This window comes from Meles meles, chromosome 9, assembly GCF_922984935.1.
Source record: "Meles meles chromosome 9, mMelMel3.1 paternal haplotype, whole genome shotgun sequence".
NCBI classification, from domain to species: domain Eukaryota; kingdom Metazoa; phylum Chordata; class Mammalia; order Carnivora; family Mustelidae; genus Meles; species Meles meles.
Window position 1 is genome coordinate 36328172 of NC_060074.1, and position 21035 is coordinate 36349206.

At 41.7% G+C, this 21035-nt stretch overlaps 1 protein-coding gene across 5 annotated transcripts in view; it reads left to right on the forward strand.

The window, feature by feature from the left end:
• The window catches only part of RHBDD1 (rhomboid domain containing 1), a 123146-nt gene that overhangs the window by 41360 nt on the left and 60751 nt on the right, over positions 1 to 21035 (forward strand). For all 5 annotated transcript variants that reach the window (XM_046019783.1, XM_046019782.1, XM_046019786.1 and 2 more), the window contains exon 4: positions 20510 to 20598. In XM_046019783.1, the coding sequence (XP_045875739.1) occupies positions 20510 to 20598 (89 nt within the window). The remainder of the gene's footprint in view (positions 1 to 20509; positions 20599 to 21035) is intronic.

The following is a 21035-nucleotide window of genomic DNA, read 5'->3' on the forward strand; positions in this document are numbered from 1 at the left end:
TTAAGTAAGTTGTATTTTGTTGTGTGTGATTTGTCTGTGTCTCTTACATTGTTTTCAAGAAGCTGTGTGATATTACATATCATGTGGTTCTTATTAGATTATATACTAAGAGATCTTAAGTACCCAATACAATCTTATGTTCTATAAATAATAACAGAGACAGTGGTTTGTTTCTGTTTTTTTGGTTTTTTTAAGACTTTGTTTCTTTAGAGAGCTAAAGTTGCGGGGAGGAGCAGAGGTAAAGGGAGAGAGAATCTCAAGCAGACTCCATGCTGAGCTCAGAGCCAGACTGGGGGCTTGATCGCCTGACCTCAAGATCATGACCTGAGCCGAAATCAAGAGTTGGACGCTTAACTGACTGAGCCACCCAGGTGCCCCCTTAGGCAGTGTTTATGGGGAATTTCTTTCTTGCTAATGTTAATGGATAGAGATATTTTCTAAACGGTAGCTAAGAACTGAAAGTTTTTACAACAAAAATAAATGATAGGATGGGGTATTTTGGGGAAAGACTGAAGACAGGTTTTATTTATTTATGTATTTTAAATATTTTTTTTAGAATGGCTTTAGATTTGCAGAAAAATTGTGAAGCTCTACGGAAAGTTCCCATATAATCCACACCCATTTTCACCTAATTTTGACATCTTAACATTAGTATGGTACATGTCTTACAATTAACAATCTAGTATTGACACATTATTAACCAAAGTCCGTACTTTATTCATGCTTTCCTAAGGTCCTTTTTGCATTCCAGAATCTCATCTGGGATGCCATATCACATTTAGTCTTTGTATCTGCTTAGATCCCTGTGTCAGTGTAAGCTGCCATGACAAAACACCATAGACAGTGATGTAAATAACAGAAATTTATATTCTTACAGTTCTAGAGGCTAGACATCCAAGAGCAAGATGCTAGCATGGCGGTTTCTGGTGCAGAATCTCTTCCTGGCCCGTGGATGGCTACCTTCTCACTGTGTCCTCACATGATAGGGAGAGATTGTGTCCCTCACAAGAGAGGGACACAAACTTAATCTTTGGTGTCTTATTTTCTAAGGGCAGTAATGCCAGCATAAGGGCCCCACCCTCATGACCTCATTTAAACTACCTCTGAAAGACCTCATCTCCAAATACTATCATGTGGAAATTTAGGGTTTCCACATATGAATTTGAGTGGGGGCAAAATTCAGTCCGTAGCAGCTCCTCTTGGTGGCGATAGTTGTTTTTTTTTTAATTTTTAATGAAGAGTTGTAAAATATTATTTCTCAATGTCTGTGTGTATAAGCATTAACTTCCTTTCATTTGCCCTCATGTGATTCAGAAGCAGTGTTCAGCTAGCCACTAACATTATATCTAAACAAGTTTTAATTTAGGTGTATGAACCCATATTGTTTTCTGTAATTGGATAGTCTTGCTGTGGTTCCATTTTAAAATGTATATGTCATCATAGAGGGGTGTATGAGAAATTTCCATCCCAACCAGAGCTCACCAGCACAGAAGCTACCTGCTGTCTGTAAATTAGTCAGACCTTGTTTGGGGCCTGCTTTACCCAATTGTCTGGCTCAGAATAACAGAGAAGAGCAGTAGGTAGAAATAAGGAAGCAGCTGGTTTTCTAGTTGACATAGAGTTGTCTGGAATAGGGCTCCCTACCCAGGTTGAAACTAATTGGCCATCATGCTGTGATGTAACTGTGGGTGTGCGCTTGGTGGCACCTATCTAATCTTAACTAACTAGGCTTGCTAATGATCAGCTCTGGTGACTTGGTGACAGGTGCAAGACATGGGTTCATGGTCTTGGATATCAGGTAATGATGACTGGGGGTACTTTTAACAATTGAAAAGTTATATATTCTGTGCTCAAAGGTGATATCACTGTGTGCATCTTATTAAATGGAAGAGCTCTGTGTAATGTGTCTTATCGAAAAGGGGTGTTTTTTAATCTCAGAAGTTAATTACCAGATGTAGCAATTATTTCAACTTGATTTTCATTTTACTTGTATTTTTTTCATTAAAAAAATAATGAACTCTGTGAAGTACAGCTATTTCCCTTTGGAGTATTTAGAATGCACTTTGGCCTGTTTGGAATTTTTTTTTTTTTTCAGGAGTCACTATTGGAGATAAATGTTATACAATTAAGTATTCACTCTCAACTAATAAGCTGATAAATCACATCTCTGGAGATTTCTGATGTATTTACTGAATTCTTCCCATTTCAGTATAGGAAGGAATGTTTTAAAATAGAAAGTTCTTTACATTTGCTAATTTCCTCCTTCCTCTTCTGCAGTCTTAAGTGATTTTTAGTTAAAAGTCATGGGAGTTAAATAGGCAAGAGAACTGTTTTCCATTTACTTTCAGGTTCGGTTCAAATTATGCAAAATGAAGACAGTCGGTGCTATGAATTGAAATCATTAGTGCATCAATTATTCTGTGATAACCAGCTGAGAACAGGCTGCAGCCTCCTTCCATTTTAAAGTTGGCTTCTTATTAGCTTATGTGAGAGATAAAATAATTTCATTCTAATTTATCTCTCTTTAAATGGACATTGTTCCCCTCTGTATTCGAGAGGAGAGCATTTTAATTTTGTAGTCATTTATAACACACAGGTCAAATAAACAAGTTTTATTTCTAGCAATATATGTCTCCTCTATTATTTATGTCAGCATAGTTCCTTTATTCTAAGACACACTTTTTTTTTTTCCCCTACATCTTTTTGGGACCAAATAGACCACAAACATAGTAAAGATACCATCAAAAATCAGTAGGGAAAATAGAGTTATTTAGCAAATGGTCCTTGAAGAATTAACTACTTAGAAGAAACTAAAATTAGAGTTTTACTTCACTCTACTTCAAAACAAATTTCTTATAGATTATGCTTAGAATATTTTGAAAAACATGTAAAAAATGTCCAAGAATATGGGAAGGAAGAGTTTCAGGTTTTGAGTTGGGAGGAAATTTCTTTTTTTTTTTTTTAAGATTTTATTTATTTATTTGACAGTGAGAGAGACAGCGAGAACAGGATCACGAGCAGGGGGAGTGGGAGAGGGAAAGCAGGCTTCCCACCAAGCAGGGAGCCCGAAGGAGGTCTCCATCCCAGGACCCTGGGATCATGACCCGAGACAAAGGCAGATGCTTAAAGACTGAGCCACCTAGGCACTCCGGGAGTAGATTTCCAAGCACAGAAGCAATGAACATAATGTCAAATGAAGGCAAAGCGACACATTTTTTTCCAGATCCTAATAGGTTATGTGGCAAAATAAAAAAGAAAAAGTATAAATTAGGAAAAAGGGGGTCACTTTTTTGTGGTGAATAATACTGTAAGAAAAGTATAGACAAATTGAAAAGGTTCATCCACAGACAGTTGACAGAAAAAATATCAGTGGCTAATTGTATGTCAGGAACATTGTTAACCAAATAAAGGCAAATTAAAATAATAACCTATTTTACTCATTAATAAGATTTAAAAACTATCACTGTTGTTGAGGATTTGGTGAAATGGAAGTATACATAAACTTCTCATGGGATGCTATATTGGTACAAACTTCCTGAAAAGTAATCTGATGATCTGTATAAAGAGCTGTAAAAAGTTTATACCTTTTAATTTCATAACTGTCCATCTAGGAACCTTCCCAAATTATAAATAACCAGGAATACAGAAAAAGATCACCATAAGTATGCTTATTATGATGAAGTATTGGAAAATTGGAAACTATCTAAATGTCCAACAGCAGGTAAATAATTTAATAAATCATGATGCAATAGAATATTATATAGCCATTAAAATATACATTCAGAGGTTATTTTGATGTAATTAAATATTGGAAACGTTAGAATTAAACTTGAAAATCCTCGAGATAAAGATAGAAAATAGAATGCAGTGTATTATGTATACTGTCTTTTCAGTTTTTTCCTTTATCTTTTTTTTGCCTAAATTCTCTATACTGAGCATGCATTATTTATAGTAGAGAAAAGGAGTTATGAAGATATAAATGTAAAGGAGCACATTTTCATGAGTATCTTCATACTGTCATCAATCTTAACTTACTGGTCTCCTGTAAATTCTAGGAGGGCAAGAATATCATCTGTCTGTCCCATTCACAGCTTATCCTCAGTGGCTGAGATGATGCCTAACACATCATAGTTACTCAGTAAATGTGTGTTTGTAAAGTGTGAGGTGGCTGGTCCAAGTAAAGACAAAAGGCAAAGTGTAAATAGCCGAGTTATTGCTCCGTCTCTAGAAGTGTGGGGTGGGTAGTAAAGAAAAGTCAGATTGGAAATCTGAGTACAGCGCTGGAAGGCAAAGTCTAGGCTTCAAGTGAGAAAAGGGAAAACAGCCTTCAGAAGACTGAAAAGGCAGGTCAATACCCAGGCTAATAGGTGAGAATGTGTGAAATCCACATGGAGACCAAGGTACCTGCGTGAGATAGACGGGGGTTGTATAGGAACCTACCACGGCTCCTTCAATCAGCTCTGGAAACAGGGAGATTTCATAGGCCATATTCTTTGATCGCAAAGTAGCAATAAAGGCTTAAAAAAACTACATAGGATCCAAAGGAAAGTACAATCCCAATAATCCTAAGCACTTGGAAATTTAAATAACTCCCTGATTTAAGAGGAAATTGAAAAAAGAACTTTATGAATTATCAGAGAGAATACTCCATATCAAATTTGGGGGCTATGGCTAGATAATGTGTTTTTTATAGTACGCCAAGAAAGTTTATGAAGTAAGTAACTTAAGCCCTCCATTTAAGAAGCTATGAATGGAACAAATAAAATGTTAGAGGAAGGTAAAGATGAAAACAAGATTTAATAAACCAAAAAAGGGAAATATGATAGAATTGATCATTGGGAAATCTTGTTTTTGAAAAGACAAATCAAGTAGGCAAGCTTGTGACAGGTTTAACTAAGAGATTTAGAATTACCTGAAACAGCAGATATGAAAAAGGGAATGGAAGGATTGGTGTGGAGGAAGCTAGCTCAACTTCTGGAAAGACCTGTGTTTGAGGAAGGATATCTTTTTCTGGTTTGAGAGATCACCTGGTTTCTCCGTTGTGTGTTTTCATTAAAGTTTTGGAATGGTATTCTTAAAACCAAATTTTCTTCCCAAGAGAAAACATAGGGATTTTGTGATCCAAGGAATATTTAATATATAGTTTTTTAAGTCTTTGAGTTCCTCTGATGTATTCCAACTCCTGCATCACTGTTGTATCCAAAGTCATAGAGTTGATGAGCTCTTACCAAGAGAAACTCATTTGCAGAATCTGTTTATCCAGGACTCCTGACCCTGTAACTTTGGAGGGAGGATTTCCCAGTGTAACTGACATTGTACAGATTTTGATGAACCAGTTAATTTAACTTTGAGGGTGCTATAGGTTCACTGGATGATATATACCAAGTGATTTGAACTCTGAACAAAGGGTCACATTGCTCCCTTTTCTCTCAAGTGATTTTGTGAAGTGTGATACACCAGTGGGTAAAAATATCTTAGGACTTGCTAACGAAAGACAGTGTGTGCAGAATCTGCTTTTCTAGCACATATTTTTATAGATGTTGAAAATGCTGTTGTCAAACAGTATTTTAAAAACTGTCAGGTGTGTGTGTGTTTTTCAAATGAGGTTTAAATAATTCAGTACTTATGCAGGTGGCAGAAAAATGACTTTATAAACTTGCAATGCTCTTTTGTACTGAATGTACAAGTAGAGTCTATAAATTAAAAATGAACACTATCCAATCCATCTTTTTACTAATAACCAGTGTAGTACTGATGGAAATTTGCTGTTACTAATGTTTTGGGTTTTCTTCTTCCCCATTAGAGAATTACCTTAAAGTCATTGCGGCATAGATGCTACATGTGTTCACGTAGAGAAATAGGTTTCTGAAAGCAAGCCTTGTCCGGTTTATCTAACTTGATGGTGATTCATGGCAGTCTCTCTTCCTTTGCTTCCCTCCTGTGAGCGGCTGAATGAGGGTAGAGTAGACAGGAAGGATGGTTTGCTTAGAAGAGCCCCCTCCTTTGAAAGTCTAATTGTCTGAGAAAGTAGGGGTCATAGATTATTATGAATCTTACCCACATTTCTCATGGACTCATTACTCAAAACTTACTTTTCTCCTGATCTTCCTGTTCCCAGTTTCCTCTTCTAAGGAGTGACAAGCCAACTGTTTATGTGAAAAGGCTGGATGGAACACACAGTTCTTGCAGATGAAGAATTGTGGCTTTTCTGGAGCAGAACAATTTTCTTCGTCATCACTGGAAATGTTACTTGGTTTCGTTTTCTTCAGTTGTGTATTTTGTTCTAATCATAGTGGTATTATTCATGTTTAGGAGTTATCAAATCTGGAATCTGATATTCTCAGAGTTAGGAATTAGATCACTTTCATGGCAAAAGATTTAAGGTGCATTTGCAGGGACTGGGAGCCACCGAGTCATAGCCACAGAAAATGGAGGGTTATGGTTAGGCAGTAGACACAGGGATGGTGAGAGCACCTGTCTTGGAACGTTAAGTTGAATGCTTTTTGCATTGTGGCAGTCATTTTAAAGATTTGATGGAAGAAACAGTAAACGTTCATTTAAAATTCATGAATTCCACTCCAGTGTTTCTCTGCATACACTGCCTGTGATTGCTATCAGGCATCTTGAGCATGCTGATTATACACTGTTTGACACACATTGTTTGTAACGTATTTCAAGTGCTGCAGACTGACTTGTCCTGTGTCTGATTCATCAGTACTGTTGTTCGCGGTACAGGTGGAGGTAGATTGCCTAACTAATGAGAGGGGGGTTCTGCATGTGCTCCGTATTATTCCAAGATCTTCCTCATAGGACTTCGTCTTTAATGATGGCTAAAGTCGGGGCGCCTGGGTGGCTCAGTGAGTTAATGATGGCTAAAGTCTGGGTTTCATAGATTTTTGCATGTTAATTTCAGTTGAATTTTCTTAAGGTCCAGCTCAGGATCAGTGGTAAAAAGAAAACTAGTTGGGGGAATGGGCAGCAAAAGGTCTTAGAAAATAGTTAAAGGACATTAAAATCACTTGGTAAAATAGAACTTTGGGTAGATTTGAAGAAGGTGTGGACTCTTTTTTGAAAAAGTTCACTGAGGAAGGCAACTCGGAAATCAGAGAATATTGTTTGGTTCTTGTGGAAGTGCCTTGAGGGTCAAAACGTGACCCATAGTATCACTAGACTATGTATCACATGAACAGGTATCTGGTTCCCAGTCATAGTTTTAGAATCTTGCTCCCACTGTTCCTCACTGCAGGTGATACATCCTAGTCAAACTTCCTCAGACTGAGCGTCTAAGGTAAGGACGGGCAGAAGGTGTATCCGTCTGCGAGGGCATCCTGGGGATGGGTCCGTCCTGAAGACCACCTTTCTGCACACATTTATTGACTGCCACTCCCACTTTCTCCTGGCTCTCTACTTTATAACCTTGGCCCTTGGTTTTACTTCTCTAAATCTCAGTTCCTTATCTGTGAAATGGGACCAATAATAGTACCTGTCTTATGGACTTTCTGGGAGGATTTAAAAGATACCCTGGGGAGAGCCCTGAGCTCAGTATCTTGCTCCTTAAAAGAGCTACCCCCACTTCAGTGCCCCTGAGTTGTCTTCTATGGGTGCAGGAAGAATAACTGAAACTAGTCAGAGCTTATCAAAGTCTTTAAGAGCTGTTTGAGTCCCACAAGCCCCTTGGAAGTACGTGCTAACAACTTACTGAAACAATACCTGTCAATTTCAAAGAGCTCCTTAATAGAGAGAGCAAATAGTGTTTCTCAGTTAAAAAAGTGAGATGTTTAAATTTTTTTCTCTCACATTTTGCTTGATACCTACAATATGTCAGGGATTATATGGAATACTTCTATATGTATTTTCTCTATTAATCCTTGCAATGTCATTATTATTATTTCCTGCACATGAGGAATAGAGCTGTAGCCGATACAAGGTTGTAGGTCCTGAGAATTAGTTAGTTTAGTGATGTGAACGTCTGGATTAATAATTCTTCAATGTGGTGACATTCTTTTGACTCTGTTATTGGAATCATCAAGTCCCCCATTCCACCTGGAGTCTTAGCTTACACTGGGACTGAGACAGTGCATCACAGAATTCCCCTTCAGACTTGGAGATCTGTTGGTTCTACATTGCCTCTGTCACCTTTGGACACTTTCATTGCAATTCCTCTAGTTTAAAGAAGCCCGGCTCAAACTATCCTGATCAAAGGAAAGGACCTCTGTTGGCTTACATAACTAAAATTTCCAGTGGTGCAAGTCAGTGTTTTAGAGAAATGAGATATGGTAGAATTTGGGTGGGCAAGCAAGGGCATCAGGATTTTGTCTCTTCTTGTGTTGGCTTCTGTATTGCAGTTCTGTATTGTGTATAGCATGTATTGCCTGTAATACATGCTAAGTGTAGTAGCTTAAGAGAACACACACTTTTTATCTCATGGTGTTTGTGGGGCAGGAGGCTGGGCATGGTTTATCTGGGTCTTGCTGCAGGATTTCTCACAAGACTGCAACAAAGGTGTCAGCCAGCACTAAGGTCTCATCTGAAGGCTTGACCAGGGAAGGATCTGCTTCCAGGCTCTGTTCATCAAAGAACACAGTTCCTTGTGGGTTGTTGGGTTAAGAGCTTTGCTGTCACCTGTCAGCCAGGGGCATACTCAGTTCCTTGCCACTGGAATCTCTTCATAGGTTAGCTCAGAGTATGGCAGGTTCCTTCATTAAAGTCAGCAAAAGAGTCCACTAGTAAGGCAGAAGTTACAGTCTTACATAACACAGGAGCAGAAGTGGCATGCTGAATGCTCTTTTGAAGCAAGTGACAGGTCCCACCCATGTGCAGGAAGAAAGGATTATAAAAGGTAATGAACACCAGGAATCGGGGGTCCTCAGGGCCCATCTTAGAATCTGCCCACCACAGCTTCATTCTTCACATACAGAAGCTCTCCCACATGGAGGCAGAGTTGATCACAAGCTCCTGTCTTACATCATCTTAGGGTGAGTGGCAATTCTAGAGAAAGAGCAGCTTGTCTCTTCAGCTTCCATATATGTACCTGGAACCTACCAACTGGGATTCTTGGCTGAACACGTTAGAAATCAGTTCTGGCAAACTTAACCACAAAAGGACTAATTGGAAGGCTATCGTTTTCTAGAATTGTTGAGAATACTGAAGCACTGGACTGGAAACACCTGGGAGAACTGGATGGACCCCAGACACTGCTTCACTGGTCTCTTATCACTAGGTTCTCAAGATTCAATGCGTGGTGTATTTCCTTGGCCAAATAGAGACCCTCTGCCTGTGTATGAGCTGCAAGGAAGGGAGATGAGGGAATATCTACCTGCCTTGGGGCTCTGTTGGACTATTTCTTTGACCATGGCAATGCTCTGACATGAGCTCATATGGGTCTCGTGGCTTCCACAGATGTTTAGCCTAGCAGGTTGCACTGAATACATGGATTCTCCTCTCCTAGGCTGTTTTCAAAACTGTGTTGCTGGTGGGACTGTGCTCCTGTGCCTTCTGGGCTTCCCAACAAAGCTGCTGCAGGAGCCTATGTGATCTCAATGGCACACCCAGGTCTCAGAGTCAGGCAGTTAGGTGGGGGCATTCCGAGACAGATTTTGATTCAGACCAGATTTAACCACAAGTAGAATTTAATTTTTCTGAAATTGTAGGCTAACTTTATGATCCAGTTTTGTTTCCCAGTCTTTCTATTAGATCTATGGATTCGGGGATTACCTTAACTCTTTACTGTTGTCATCTTTGGCCATGTGTATATGACTTTCTTGGATATGCGGGCACACTAGCTGAATTATCGGGTTTTTATAAGTCCAAAGAACTTGTAAATCCTTTGAAGTAATCTCACATGTTTCCTTGCATGAATTTTCCAAGTCATACTTACTCTCTTGCAACATTACATTAGAATATTTTAAGACCAACTTACCAAGAAGGGAAACAGATGTCACTTCTATGGGGTAACTTGTAGGGTAAAGAGGGTTCCCTATACTGAAAATGTTTTTCTTGATGGCCTATTATAGCAGCTTTACTCTCACCATTAGAATTTGAACTTTGGCTGAGATGAGTAGACCTCAACACATTAAAATCACCTAGGGAATTAACAAAACCAGAAAATAACCAAAGAAAATAACATCAGGGTCCTATGTCTAGAGCAGTTTTGAAGACTTTTCAGGGGTGGAGTCCAAGGAGCTTTAACTTTTAAACCTCTTTAAGAGATTCTCATGTCCAGCCTGGGTTGAGAAGGGGTAAGAAACAGTAGATCTAGACTCCCCGCTAGCAAGGGCAGCCTTCCTACTCATGTTATGGTGGCTGGGAAGAATGTGTAGAAGTATTTCCACAGTTCACAGTTGAGATCATTCCCTGCTGCCCTTTCTTCCTTGTGTGTCCCTGTGATGACCCCTGTTAACCAAGGTCACTTATGCCAGTCTCTTCTTGCAAACTCAGAGAGCCCTGCTAGCAAAGGGCCATGGAATTTCCCAGTATGCACACTGCTTCTGCAGACCTCTCCATAAGACCGAGCTCCCAGGAACATCTATTTGCTTCATAACAGTAGCACATGTTAAAATCAGGCTATAAACAATCCAACTTCTCTTTCATTTTATATTTACTTTCTGGAGGTGATGTGCAAATAATCATTCATGTGGTATCCAGAAATATTTTTGTCTATAGTAATAGCAGATGGCAGAGCATTTTTCACACGCCAAGTTGCATTCACTCTACCACAGTGCAATGTGGAAGTGATCATGGCCCCTTTCAAATATTCTAACTCCCCATGTGCCTTTCAGTCATGGTGGGAAGTTTTCTTGCATATCAGTTCAATATGTTGTGGATTTACTTGGAATCCTTGGAATTTGTACATAGTGTAGTCACATGGGAAGTGCTTTGAAAAGAAATATTTTTGAGGCCTAATGAGCAAAGGTCATCCATTCAACAAACATTTAATAAGCATTTGCTATGTGCTAAGCCAGTGGTTTTCCACTGGGAGAGGTGGCTTAGTCCCTAGGAAGGAGTTTGGGAATTTGCTGGGTTGTGTTTTGTTATCATAATGATTAGTTGGGGTGCTACTGGCATTTGGTATAGAAGGGCCAGAGGTCCTAACTGCCTTACACTGTGCAGGACAGTCGCCTACAAGAATGATCCTACATAACTCCCCCGTCCCCATGTCTGTTGAGAGAACATTTATGTAGGTGAACAAGCTGTTTATGACTCTCTGAGCCTAAAACCTAATTATGCTTTTCATATAAACACAAAGATGTGTGTGTGTGTTTTTTCTTGGCATGGATTTAGTATACAATGACATTTTCCAGGAAAATTGTAAATTGAATTGCAAATGTAACTTAAGGGAAAATGTACTTTAGTCTTTTTGGAATCAAAAATTATTTCCCTCACGTAAAGTCTTGTCACTGATGGAGCCCTGCATGGGGTCTTTGAGTCACAGAAAGCCCAGCTGTATCTGTCTGAATTTATTCTTCCAGCCTTCATCCAGATTCCATACATCAGGGTAAGCAAAGGATTATTTTCTGTGTCTTCTGGTGGTGTTACATGTAAGATCATTCCTTTTGTTCCATTGGATCACTTGTGAAAATTTTTCCTTACATTACAGCTAGGGTATTATGTTGAGTTGGTATTGTGTTTGTGTATGTGTCTGTGTTTTTAAAAGTATGTGTTTATAAATTCCATTTCAAGAAAACTGAGGGAGCATTACAAACTGTTGGGGCTTAAGGGGGCATTGGCTTGAGCCATAGGGTTGAGAGCCATTAGATTATGCAGCAGGGCAACTTGTAGGTAAGTCAGCAGCCAAGGAAAGACCTGCATGCTAGGCGAATGCAGAGGAGACTTTGCAGAAGCCAGAGGATCACCCCCTACCCTGTCCCAGGGGAACAAATGCACTGGCCAAGAGTATGACTGGTGAGGCTGTTTTGCTATGGCTTAGCTGGGTGGAGTGGAGGGCAAAGGGAGTCAAGAAGGCGAAAGCATAGCTTTTGCAAATGGCTCAAGCTTGTGGGGAGATAGGGAATAGAGAGCTAGACCTAAGGGGCAGACAGAGGCATGTGGAGGATGCAACAGGCCTTACTTGTGTTTTATTTTATTGTGTTTTATTCTTGCTTATGTTTTATTATTGGTAGCACTGCGGAGCTACCAAGAGGCTTATGGATTGGGAGAGGCTCGCTCATTAGAGACAAGTGGTTGTCACAGCCATGAACCTGAACTGGGCTGGAGTAGGGCAAGGGGGACTGAGCCAGGGAGAGACCTGAGCTAAGTCCCTGGCAGCTGGGACAGTCAGTGAAGGTGCCCTTTGGTCCTGAAGCTGTGTCAGACCCAGGCTTCAGTCCCAGGTAGTCTAACTCGAGTTCTCAAACACTCGCCTGGATTACCTGAGAGGCAGGGGTGTGTGTGAAGGTGCACGGCAGATAGAGTGAGTTTCGGCACATGATAGCTCCTGAACAGTGAATATGGGAAATGAGGTCATGTGACGTGTCTGGCAAGGAGAGAAACCCAGGCCTCACTTCTGGAATTGCGTTGACTCTTTTCATGTCCCTGCCCCAATTAAGTGTGTGTGTGTTGTGGGGTGGGGGGTGGAGGGTTTGCTTATTTATTTTGCATGTAAACTAAAACTTACCTGTTGCTTTCAGCGTATTTGGCACACCTCTCATTTTGTTTTGAAAATCTGAGTAACCACAACAGACTCTGAAGAAACTGAGTAATCCTGCCGAGCTACAGATTTCATCTGGAGTGCTATTTAAAAACACTTGCCGGTGCCAAGTGGGGGAAAACATTCTTCACGATTTACCCTAACAACAACAAAAATATTTAGATTTATCCACCACTGATGAGAGTAATACTGGTTTTTAAATGACGGCCTTGCCCAATTTCTCTGCCCTTTATATTTGAAAAATAATAATGCAGTTACTAAAACACTAGTATAAGAAATTTGGAAAATAGGGGAGTGTTACTCCCCCCCCCCGCCACAAACACATTATCTGTGCTATTTTAATGTATTTCCTTTAAATCTTATTTTTAGGGGTACCTGGGTGGCTCAGTGAGTTAAGTGTCTGGCTTGGGCTCACGTCATGATCTCAGGGTTCTGGGATCAAGCCCCACATCAGTCTCCCTGCTCAGCGGGGAGACTGCTTTTCTCTCTTCCACTCCCCCTGCTTGTGTTCCCTCTCTTGCTCTTTTTCTGTCAAATGAATAAATTTTTAAAAATGTTTTTAAAAAATCTTAATTTTAGATATAGGTGTGTTCGTATGTGTATAATGTGTTTTATGTTATACACATAAAGATATATTATAGTGTATACAGATAGTCCAGAAATCCAATAAAGTGAGATATGAGAGTAATATTTTGAACCATCCTTTCCCTCAATTTCTAACTTAGTACCCAGCTACCTACTCAATATGATATTAAATGCCTTTACTTTGTTATCTTGAAGGTATCTCTCCATAAACAGATCAGTACCAAGCCTTGTATTCTCCCCACCCAGGCCTCTCCTCTTCCCAGTCTCCCCCATCCCAGTAACGAGTTCCACTGTCCATCTTGTTGCACAAGCCAGCAGCCTAGATTTTCTCCTTCCCGCGCCCCCCGTGTGAAGTCCACCCTAGGTTCCTCCCCTTCCCTGCACCCCCCAAGTGCAGTCCATTCTAGGTTCCTCCCCTTCCCCGCACCCCCTACGTGGAGTCCATCCTTGGTTCTCCCCTTCCCGCACCCCCTACGTGGAGTCCATCCTTGGTTCTCCCCTTCCCACACCCCCTCACGTGGAGTCCTTCTGCAAGTTCTTTGATCTCTGCTGCCAGGATGGACTTGTCCACATTCACTTCTCTCTGCCTCTGTTGCGACCACCTCCTTCCAGCTGCCATCATTCTCCGCCTGAGCTATGTCAGCCTCCTTACTGGTCTGCTCCACTGGCCATCTTGCCTCTCTAGAGTCTGCTCTCCCAGTGGATAGAATAGGTCACTTTTAAAAATTCTCCCATTAAAAATTCTTCTGTGGCCTCCCACTATACTCAGGAAACAACCCAAATTCTTCTCCATGGTACATAAGGCCTATAGGATCTGGCTTTTGCCTATCTTTCCAAATTCATCTCAGGCCATAGGATGTCCTTATTCTACCTCGCTGTGCTCCAGTCACCTAAAAGACACTAAAAGAACTAAAAGTTCTTCCCAGCCTCACAGCTTTTCCCGGTGGGAATCTCCCTACTTCCCCTTGGGCATGCAAACTTCAAATGCCACGGATATCACTTTAATTTAATTTAACTGATTTATTTGAAAGAGGGAGAGTGAGCGAGCATGAGCAGGGGGAAGGAACAGAGAGAGAAGGAGAAGCAGACTCCCTGTTGAGTAGGGAGCCCAATGAGGGACTCGATCCCAGGACCCTTGGATCATGAAGTGAGCTGAAGGCAGACACCTAACCAACTGAGCCACCCAGGCACCCCATATGGATGTCACTTTTAATGCCACTTAAGGAGCCATCTCAGACCACTCTAAGAAATGTAGATTCACTTATACTCGGCACAATTTACAGTTAGAGAGAGAGAGAGATTTTGTGTGTGTGTGTGTGTGTGTGTGTGTGTGTGTGTGTTCACACATGTGGGCTCCCACCAGATTATAAGCTCCATGAGGCAGTGACCATATTTGTCTTATTTATGTAGTAACCAGTCAGCAAGTATTGGATGAATGAACGAATGCTACCTTCTTGAACCAACTCATGAAATTCTCTCACTACTAGGCTGAGGAGCATGGAATTGAGAGTCAAGGAGTGACTAGGTGTCGTCTGTTCTCTTGGAGGCTCTTGCAGAAGAGACTTTTTTCTCCCTTTGCAATACCCTTGTTTTTCTCCAAATCATGTTTGTCTGGGACTCAAATCAAAGTCAGTGGTCAGCTCCCAGCCCTGGGCTAGAGGTTGGTGCCATGCTTAATAAATCAACATAGATATTAGAGGTTGCATGGCCAATACTGCAGTGCCTCCCTTGAAAGGGAATGTAATATTGGAAGGGGGATAGTTTTTACTTCTGCAGCCAAAGGTGGCAGGAACGGGGTGTGCCAGGGAATGCGGTAAAGAGAAAGAGCATATAGACCCAGTCTCTCCCACATTGTCATTGCCAAAGACACACAGTGGCATAGTGGTTGAAGAAAGCATCCAGGACAGAAACCAGATGGTATAAGAACAGTTTATCTTGGGAAGAAGCAAATCCTATCAAGGTCTTTCCTAGTGGCATGAATCTTCAAAGCCTGAAAACTTCTTGCCACGTCTTGTTGTTGTAATGCCAGTTTATTAAGACCATTGATTAAGATCCCCAAACAGTGCAGAACCTATGATCAGTGAAGTTCTTGCCTGGTATAAACTGCTTTTACTGAAGGAAATTATGGGACATATGATACAATAGACCACTTCTAGCTGACTGCCTGTTCCCTTACCTTGTTCGCTTGCCTTGTCTAACACTGTATCTCCATCAAGTTATGTCCTTAATGAGGCCGTTTGCCCTGCATACACCATGAGATTATGTCTTAGATTAATACATTTTCTGCTTTCTGAGCTATCCCTGAGATGGCAGCTTCTTCAGCTGTGGAAAGAATTTGCCATTTAGCAGAGGAGGACCTTTATAGCTTGTCATAGCTTTCAATCATAGCTTTCGCTTTTGATTCTTTAACAGTGGCACATGGGAGCAGGAACATTTTGCATAACCACTTAGCTCAACCTTCCAAGTCGCCTCTGAAAGGAGCGAGGAGCAGTTTACACTGGCATGATAGGAAAGAACCCTCTGTACTGGTGTTAATAATATCTGCATATAGTTTGCATAACTGAAATCCATAGTCATCTTCCCTCCAGCTTTATTGCAATATATTTGACATGTAACACACAATAATACCTATAATAGCTTCATCTTAGTTTTGCTCCAAAATTACTTTTCTCCCATCACTGTCCCTTATAAGTCATGTGTACCAACATTGATTTGATTTTTAACTTCTTGATTTTTTCCTTTAGTCTTTTTGTTTTCTCTACAAACATGAATTGAACCACCATTCTGTGTCCGCGCTCTGTCTCTGGTGGTCCAGAGAACAAAAAATGATGGCCGAAGGTTTTTCAGAATTGTAGAAAGACATGAGACCTCAGACGGAGAAAGCACAGTGAATCTCAAGGAGGGTAAAGAAAATAAATCTACAACTGGAGTGACTGTAGCGTAAGGACAGTGTACCCAAAATAAGGAGAAAGTCTTAAAAGCCAAGAGAAAAGACAGACGAGTGACTGTCCAGCTTCTATGTCTTAGCAGCAGCAGTTGACCCTATACCTGTCATTCAAGGAGTAGGCTGATGTAAAGACCTTTTCAGACATACAGAGAATGGCAGAATTTTCTACCTCAGACTCAAACCAAAAGAATGACCAAGAGTCAGACTTTAGCAGGAGGGAGATTGAACCAGGAGTAGGTTACACCAGTACAAAACAGTGGCGCCTCAGAGAGAATGGGCTCATTAATAATCATCTAAACAAAATGGCTGCCTCTGTCTGAGGATTTGAGGACAAACAAGATGTTTTTCCAACTGAGTGTGTAGCTACTTAGACTTGGCGCTGAGGTTTGGAATTCTTCTGTGTGTGATGGATGATTTTCACTTCAGGCAAGGGTCTGGAATTCAAGCCATCCACGATTGTCTTAAAATTCTAGGTGACATAGTTTGTGTATGTGTAATTTTTCTGCAGACAGGATTCATGGCTTTCATCAGACATTTTAAGGGGCTTAGAACCTGAGCAAGCTTAAGGACTACTGGATCAAGATATTGTCCCATGTCGAAATGAAATTACATTGGTACCTGCCCAGAAGTTGAGAAACGATGATCTGAATTTGAATATCGGATCTTTGTGGCACACTTGAGACCCCAGACAAATGATATTTCTTCTCCTTGTCATCCATCCGCGCAGTGCACAACCTGTGTGACTGTTCATGTGTACAATGTATCTTACCAATCACAGTGAGGATTTGATTATAGCTCTTAGGATTTCTGAAGGGGGTCACTATTGAGCTCTCAAAAGAAATAAGGCTTATAAGTGACCAATTTGGGGATAAAATGATAGGTTTAGTGCTACTGTTTTGTTCAAGGAGAGCATGACTTTTGTAACACATTGTCCAGGTATGTGGGATGGGGAGGGGTGTTGTGTTTAATCACTCTCTCTCCTGATGAGATTTGATACTAAAACAACTATTAATTGGTGACCATGCATAACTTGTGTTTTTATGATACAGCCATAATGTATGCTAGAAATGTGCATTTGATATGTAATTTTACTTCCACTTCTCTGCTTCTTCACTAGTTACTTTTTGAGTGGAGTGTCAGGCCATTTACTGCACGAGGAACGCCAGGGGTATAGGGTTGAATATGGTGATGCTGTCCCTGAGCATTACTTCGAATCAGGAGGGCAGGTGGCAAGCCGTCACCAAATCCTCAGTCCTAGCCTAAGACCCAGTCAGGTCCAGGGGAAGCCGTGTTCCTGAGAGCCTGCCACATGGGGATCAGCTGTGGGTGTGACTCAGAACAGTGTGCATGCTTGGAGGACAGCAGCAGGCTGTCCCGAACCACACAAACATTTAGGCTATAACTCAGGCACGGGCCTCCTCAGACAGCACAAACATCAAAACGCTTGTTTTCTGTGTATAGTGATGACCCTAAAAGCACAGTCTGCTTCTGAAGCCATTAATGTCTTCCTCCGAAGCCCAGGCAGGGCCTCCTTGTGCCTCCACAGCACCCCAGGGGTAGGGATGAAACACCCTAGCACTGGGACAGACAGGGGCTTCCTGTCCTGTTGGAAAGGAGACCATTTGCGGTTCCATTTCCTTTCTGAGGACACGGGTGTCCCTTAGAGGGCCCAGGCGGTGGTTTGTCAAATGTTTACCAAAGGCATGGAGAAAGTTAATATGCCTCTTAAAATGGGCCCAGATTTCCTTCTTCGTTGGTGGCATCTCCCTTTTTTTGTGTGTCATGTTGAGGAATTCTCAGTTTGGAGCAGATCATAACCTCTTCTCGTTTTAAAAGAACACCCATATACAGCTTAAATATAGGGATAAGGACAGCTAGGGTTTTGAAATGGGACTTCTGTGAAAATTTGGAACGTTGAGTGATAATGTAGTCTGGTCTCTTGATGGCCAGCTTTCCATCCCTGGTTATTTGCAATTACATTAGGACAATTAGATTCTAACTCAAACTTCCGCAGACTCATTTAGAGAGATAAGAAATTCATTTCACTGTATTGTACTCTAAATTGTAAATGAGGCTCAGGACTGATTGTTTAATAGGCTGGGGTTTTAAATTGAAATTTTCTCCCATGTTATTTTACATCTATATGATTCACCATAAAGATTGGTTTTAAAATGTTGATGCCGTTTTATTCTTTTCAGTTAAATCGAGGTTACTATTTTTTTTTTAATTATTCTGGCTGCTTCCTTATATCCCTCAAACTACCACTTTCTTTGCCATTTCTAGAACTATTTGAAGAGTTTATTGTAGCCTAAAAATAGAGTAAAGTAAGCACAATTTTGTTTTATTTATTTATTTATTTATTTTTTAAAGTTGAAGAAGAGCACAGTTCATGCTATTCTTCCCTGGAAAATGGGAACCTGAGTGTCTGATCCCATGTTTCTGTTATCAGGTTACACATACTTTGAGGTAAACCTGTGTGATGAAAGGAATAGCTCTCTTGAAGGAATGACTGTGTGTGTGGAGTGTGTGTGTGCATGTGTGTGGAAGCACACACACTATCACTTGCCGTGTGTGTGGGCGTTTGCAGGAGCTTACCTGGGCAACAGTGGGTTTGGACTCTCCGATGGAACGAACAGCAGTGCCTTCCTGTCCATAGAAGGCTCCTCTCGTCTTTTGTCTTAAGTGCTCCGCTGTCTGTTCTCTTCCCACGGGTCTTTTGCCAGCTCTACAGCAGGGAGAATGACTTGCAGCTGTCTTACTTGTGCATCTCCAGGGCCTTTGCTGCAGAGGGAGGGGAAGGGTGTTGGCTCTGATTCTAGGTCTCCTGGGCTGGGTATGGGGGGTGGGTGGGGTCCACATTATCAGGCCCCGAACTCCATCCCTGCCCTGGCTCCCTGGGTGCTCTAAGTTGAAGATGTAATGGGTTTAACTTGCCTTGGGTCCTGGGACACTTGGATCATTCATTCAGCCTATATTCGAGGGTCCGTGCCAGGCACAGCTCAAGGATACAGCACATATGTGAAAGCCGCAGAATTCACTGTGCCCCAGGAGTTTACATCAGCCCCTTAATAACTTTCGGTTGCTTCCACTTCTGGAGTGAGGGTCATTTTCGCAAGCTGTGGAAGTATTCATGCACTTGACCTTTTTTGTTTTTGCTTTTAGTCCCTAATGTAGCATAACAGATGAGTAAGAAGACATCATTGCTGCCCTCAGGGAATTTGTGAGAGAGACAGACTGTCAACGTGTAAACGTGTCCCGGCCCAGCAGGCTGCAAACAGGCTATAGGAAATGCAGAAGCAGTGACTGGGGGAAGGTGGAAGGAAAGAGGGACATATCTTTGTGGCAGGGGTACCTGCCATTCAGCTCCCCTTGTGCTCACCTGTGAGCGTGGAGGGGGTCTGGCCGTGGAGCAAGGAGGTGGGCTGCATAGAACATGAGAGGGGGAGGAAGGGATGCGCAAGGCCAAGTGCCCAGAGACCTCGACTGTAAGCAGACGGGTCACTAAGTGTCCCTGGTTGGCGGCGACATGATATCCTCACTGTTCTGGAACAGCTGATAGCAGAGTGTGGGACACACTGATAGCAAGAGTTGGGGGCAGGGAGCCGGGGAGGTGATTTTCTTTCATTTATCCTTTGTCTCATTGAACAAAGACTTAGCTGGGGCTTGCTTGAATTGGCAAGCTTAGATGCTACTTTAAGAGAAATGGAACCAATTTAATGCCCCAGCTTATCTTTCAGGCTAGAAGTTTACAGTTTAGTTTCTTTTTGCTGAGTGACTGAAAGGTACACATGAAGACAACTTCAGGGAAACGAGTGTGGACAACCCAGTGTCTCTGCTCTGCTGGGTTCTCGTGCTCGTTGCCTCACTTGTCAGTGGTGGGTAAAAACGCAGCCGTCTGCTCTGCTCCATGGGTAGCTAGTGGGCCTCACAGTGGCTGGATAATTCAAGATGTAATTCCGAGAAAACTGGTTTCATTTATGTTTTGTGGTAAGAGCCACAGAGAAAAACTGGAAGAACCAGAATGTGTTGTCTTGACCAAAGGCTTCCAGGGCTCTGAAGGAGCCAGCCTGCTTCTCTTGGTCAAGGAAGGAGACTGCATCTTAAACATGTGGTTGTTGTTAGTCATTATACCTTTCTTTCCTTTTTTTTCCTTTTTTTTAAGGTAGGAAATGTTCTTTGGACGGAGTTTAATGCTGCTCAGCATAAAGGACGTGCCGTGGAGCAAAGCCTGCAGACTGTGACAAATTAACATACCCTGGACTAATGAGAATACAGAATGTAGCTACTCAGAGGCAGAACAAATACTCACGAAGGGTCTCCTTCTCTCCTAGGACTTCCTTTGCCGGGCATCTGGCCGGGATTCTTGTTGGACTGATGTACACTCATGGGCCTCTGAAGAAAATCATGAAAAAATGTGCAGGTACCAAACAAAACACCTTTGGCCTGACAACTCATTGGAAGTTCATCTTAACTTTCACGGAAACAGGGGCAACCGCAGGTTTCCCTGTGGTTCCTCTTAGGAATTCGCTCATAGGCTCTTCTTAAACCAAGAGGTAAAACAGCTGGTGCTGTTCCTCACACTGCGCCAAAGAAGGGGTGGCAAAACCCAAACGTAAACCCGAAGCTTTCTTAGGAGACGTGGCAGAATGTTTCCCTTCAGCAGTAACGGTACTCACAGAACACTGAGATTTTCTTAAAAATGCAGAGAACTTAAGTGGGTTTAAAATAATGTATTCTTGGGGCGCCTGGGTGGGTCAGTGGGTTAAGCCTCTGCCTTTCACTCAGGTCATGATCTCAGTGTCCCGGGATCGAGCCCCGCATCAGGCTCTCTGCTCAGCAGGGAGCCTGCTTGCTTCT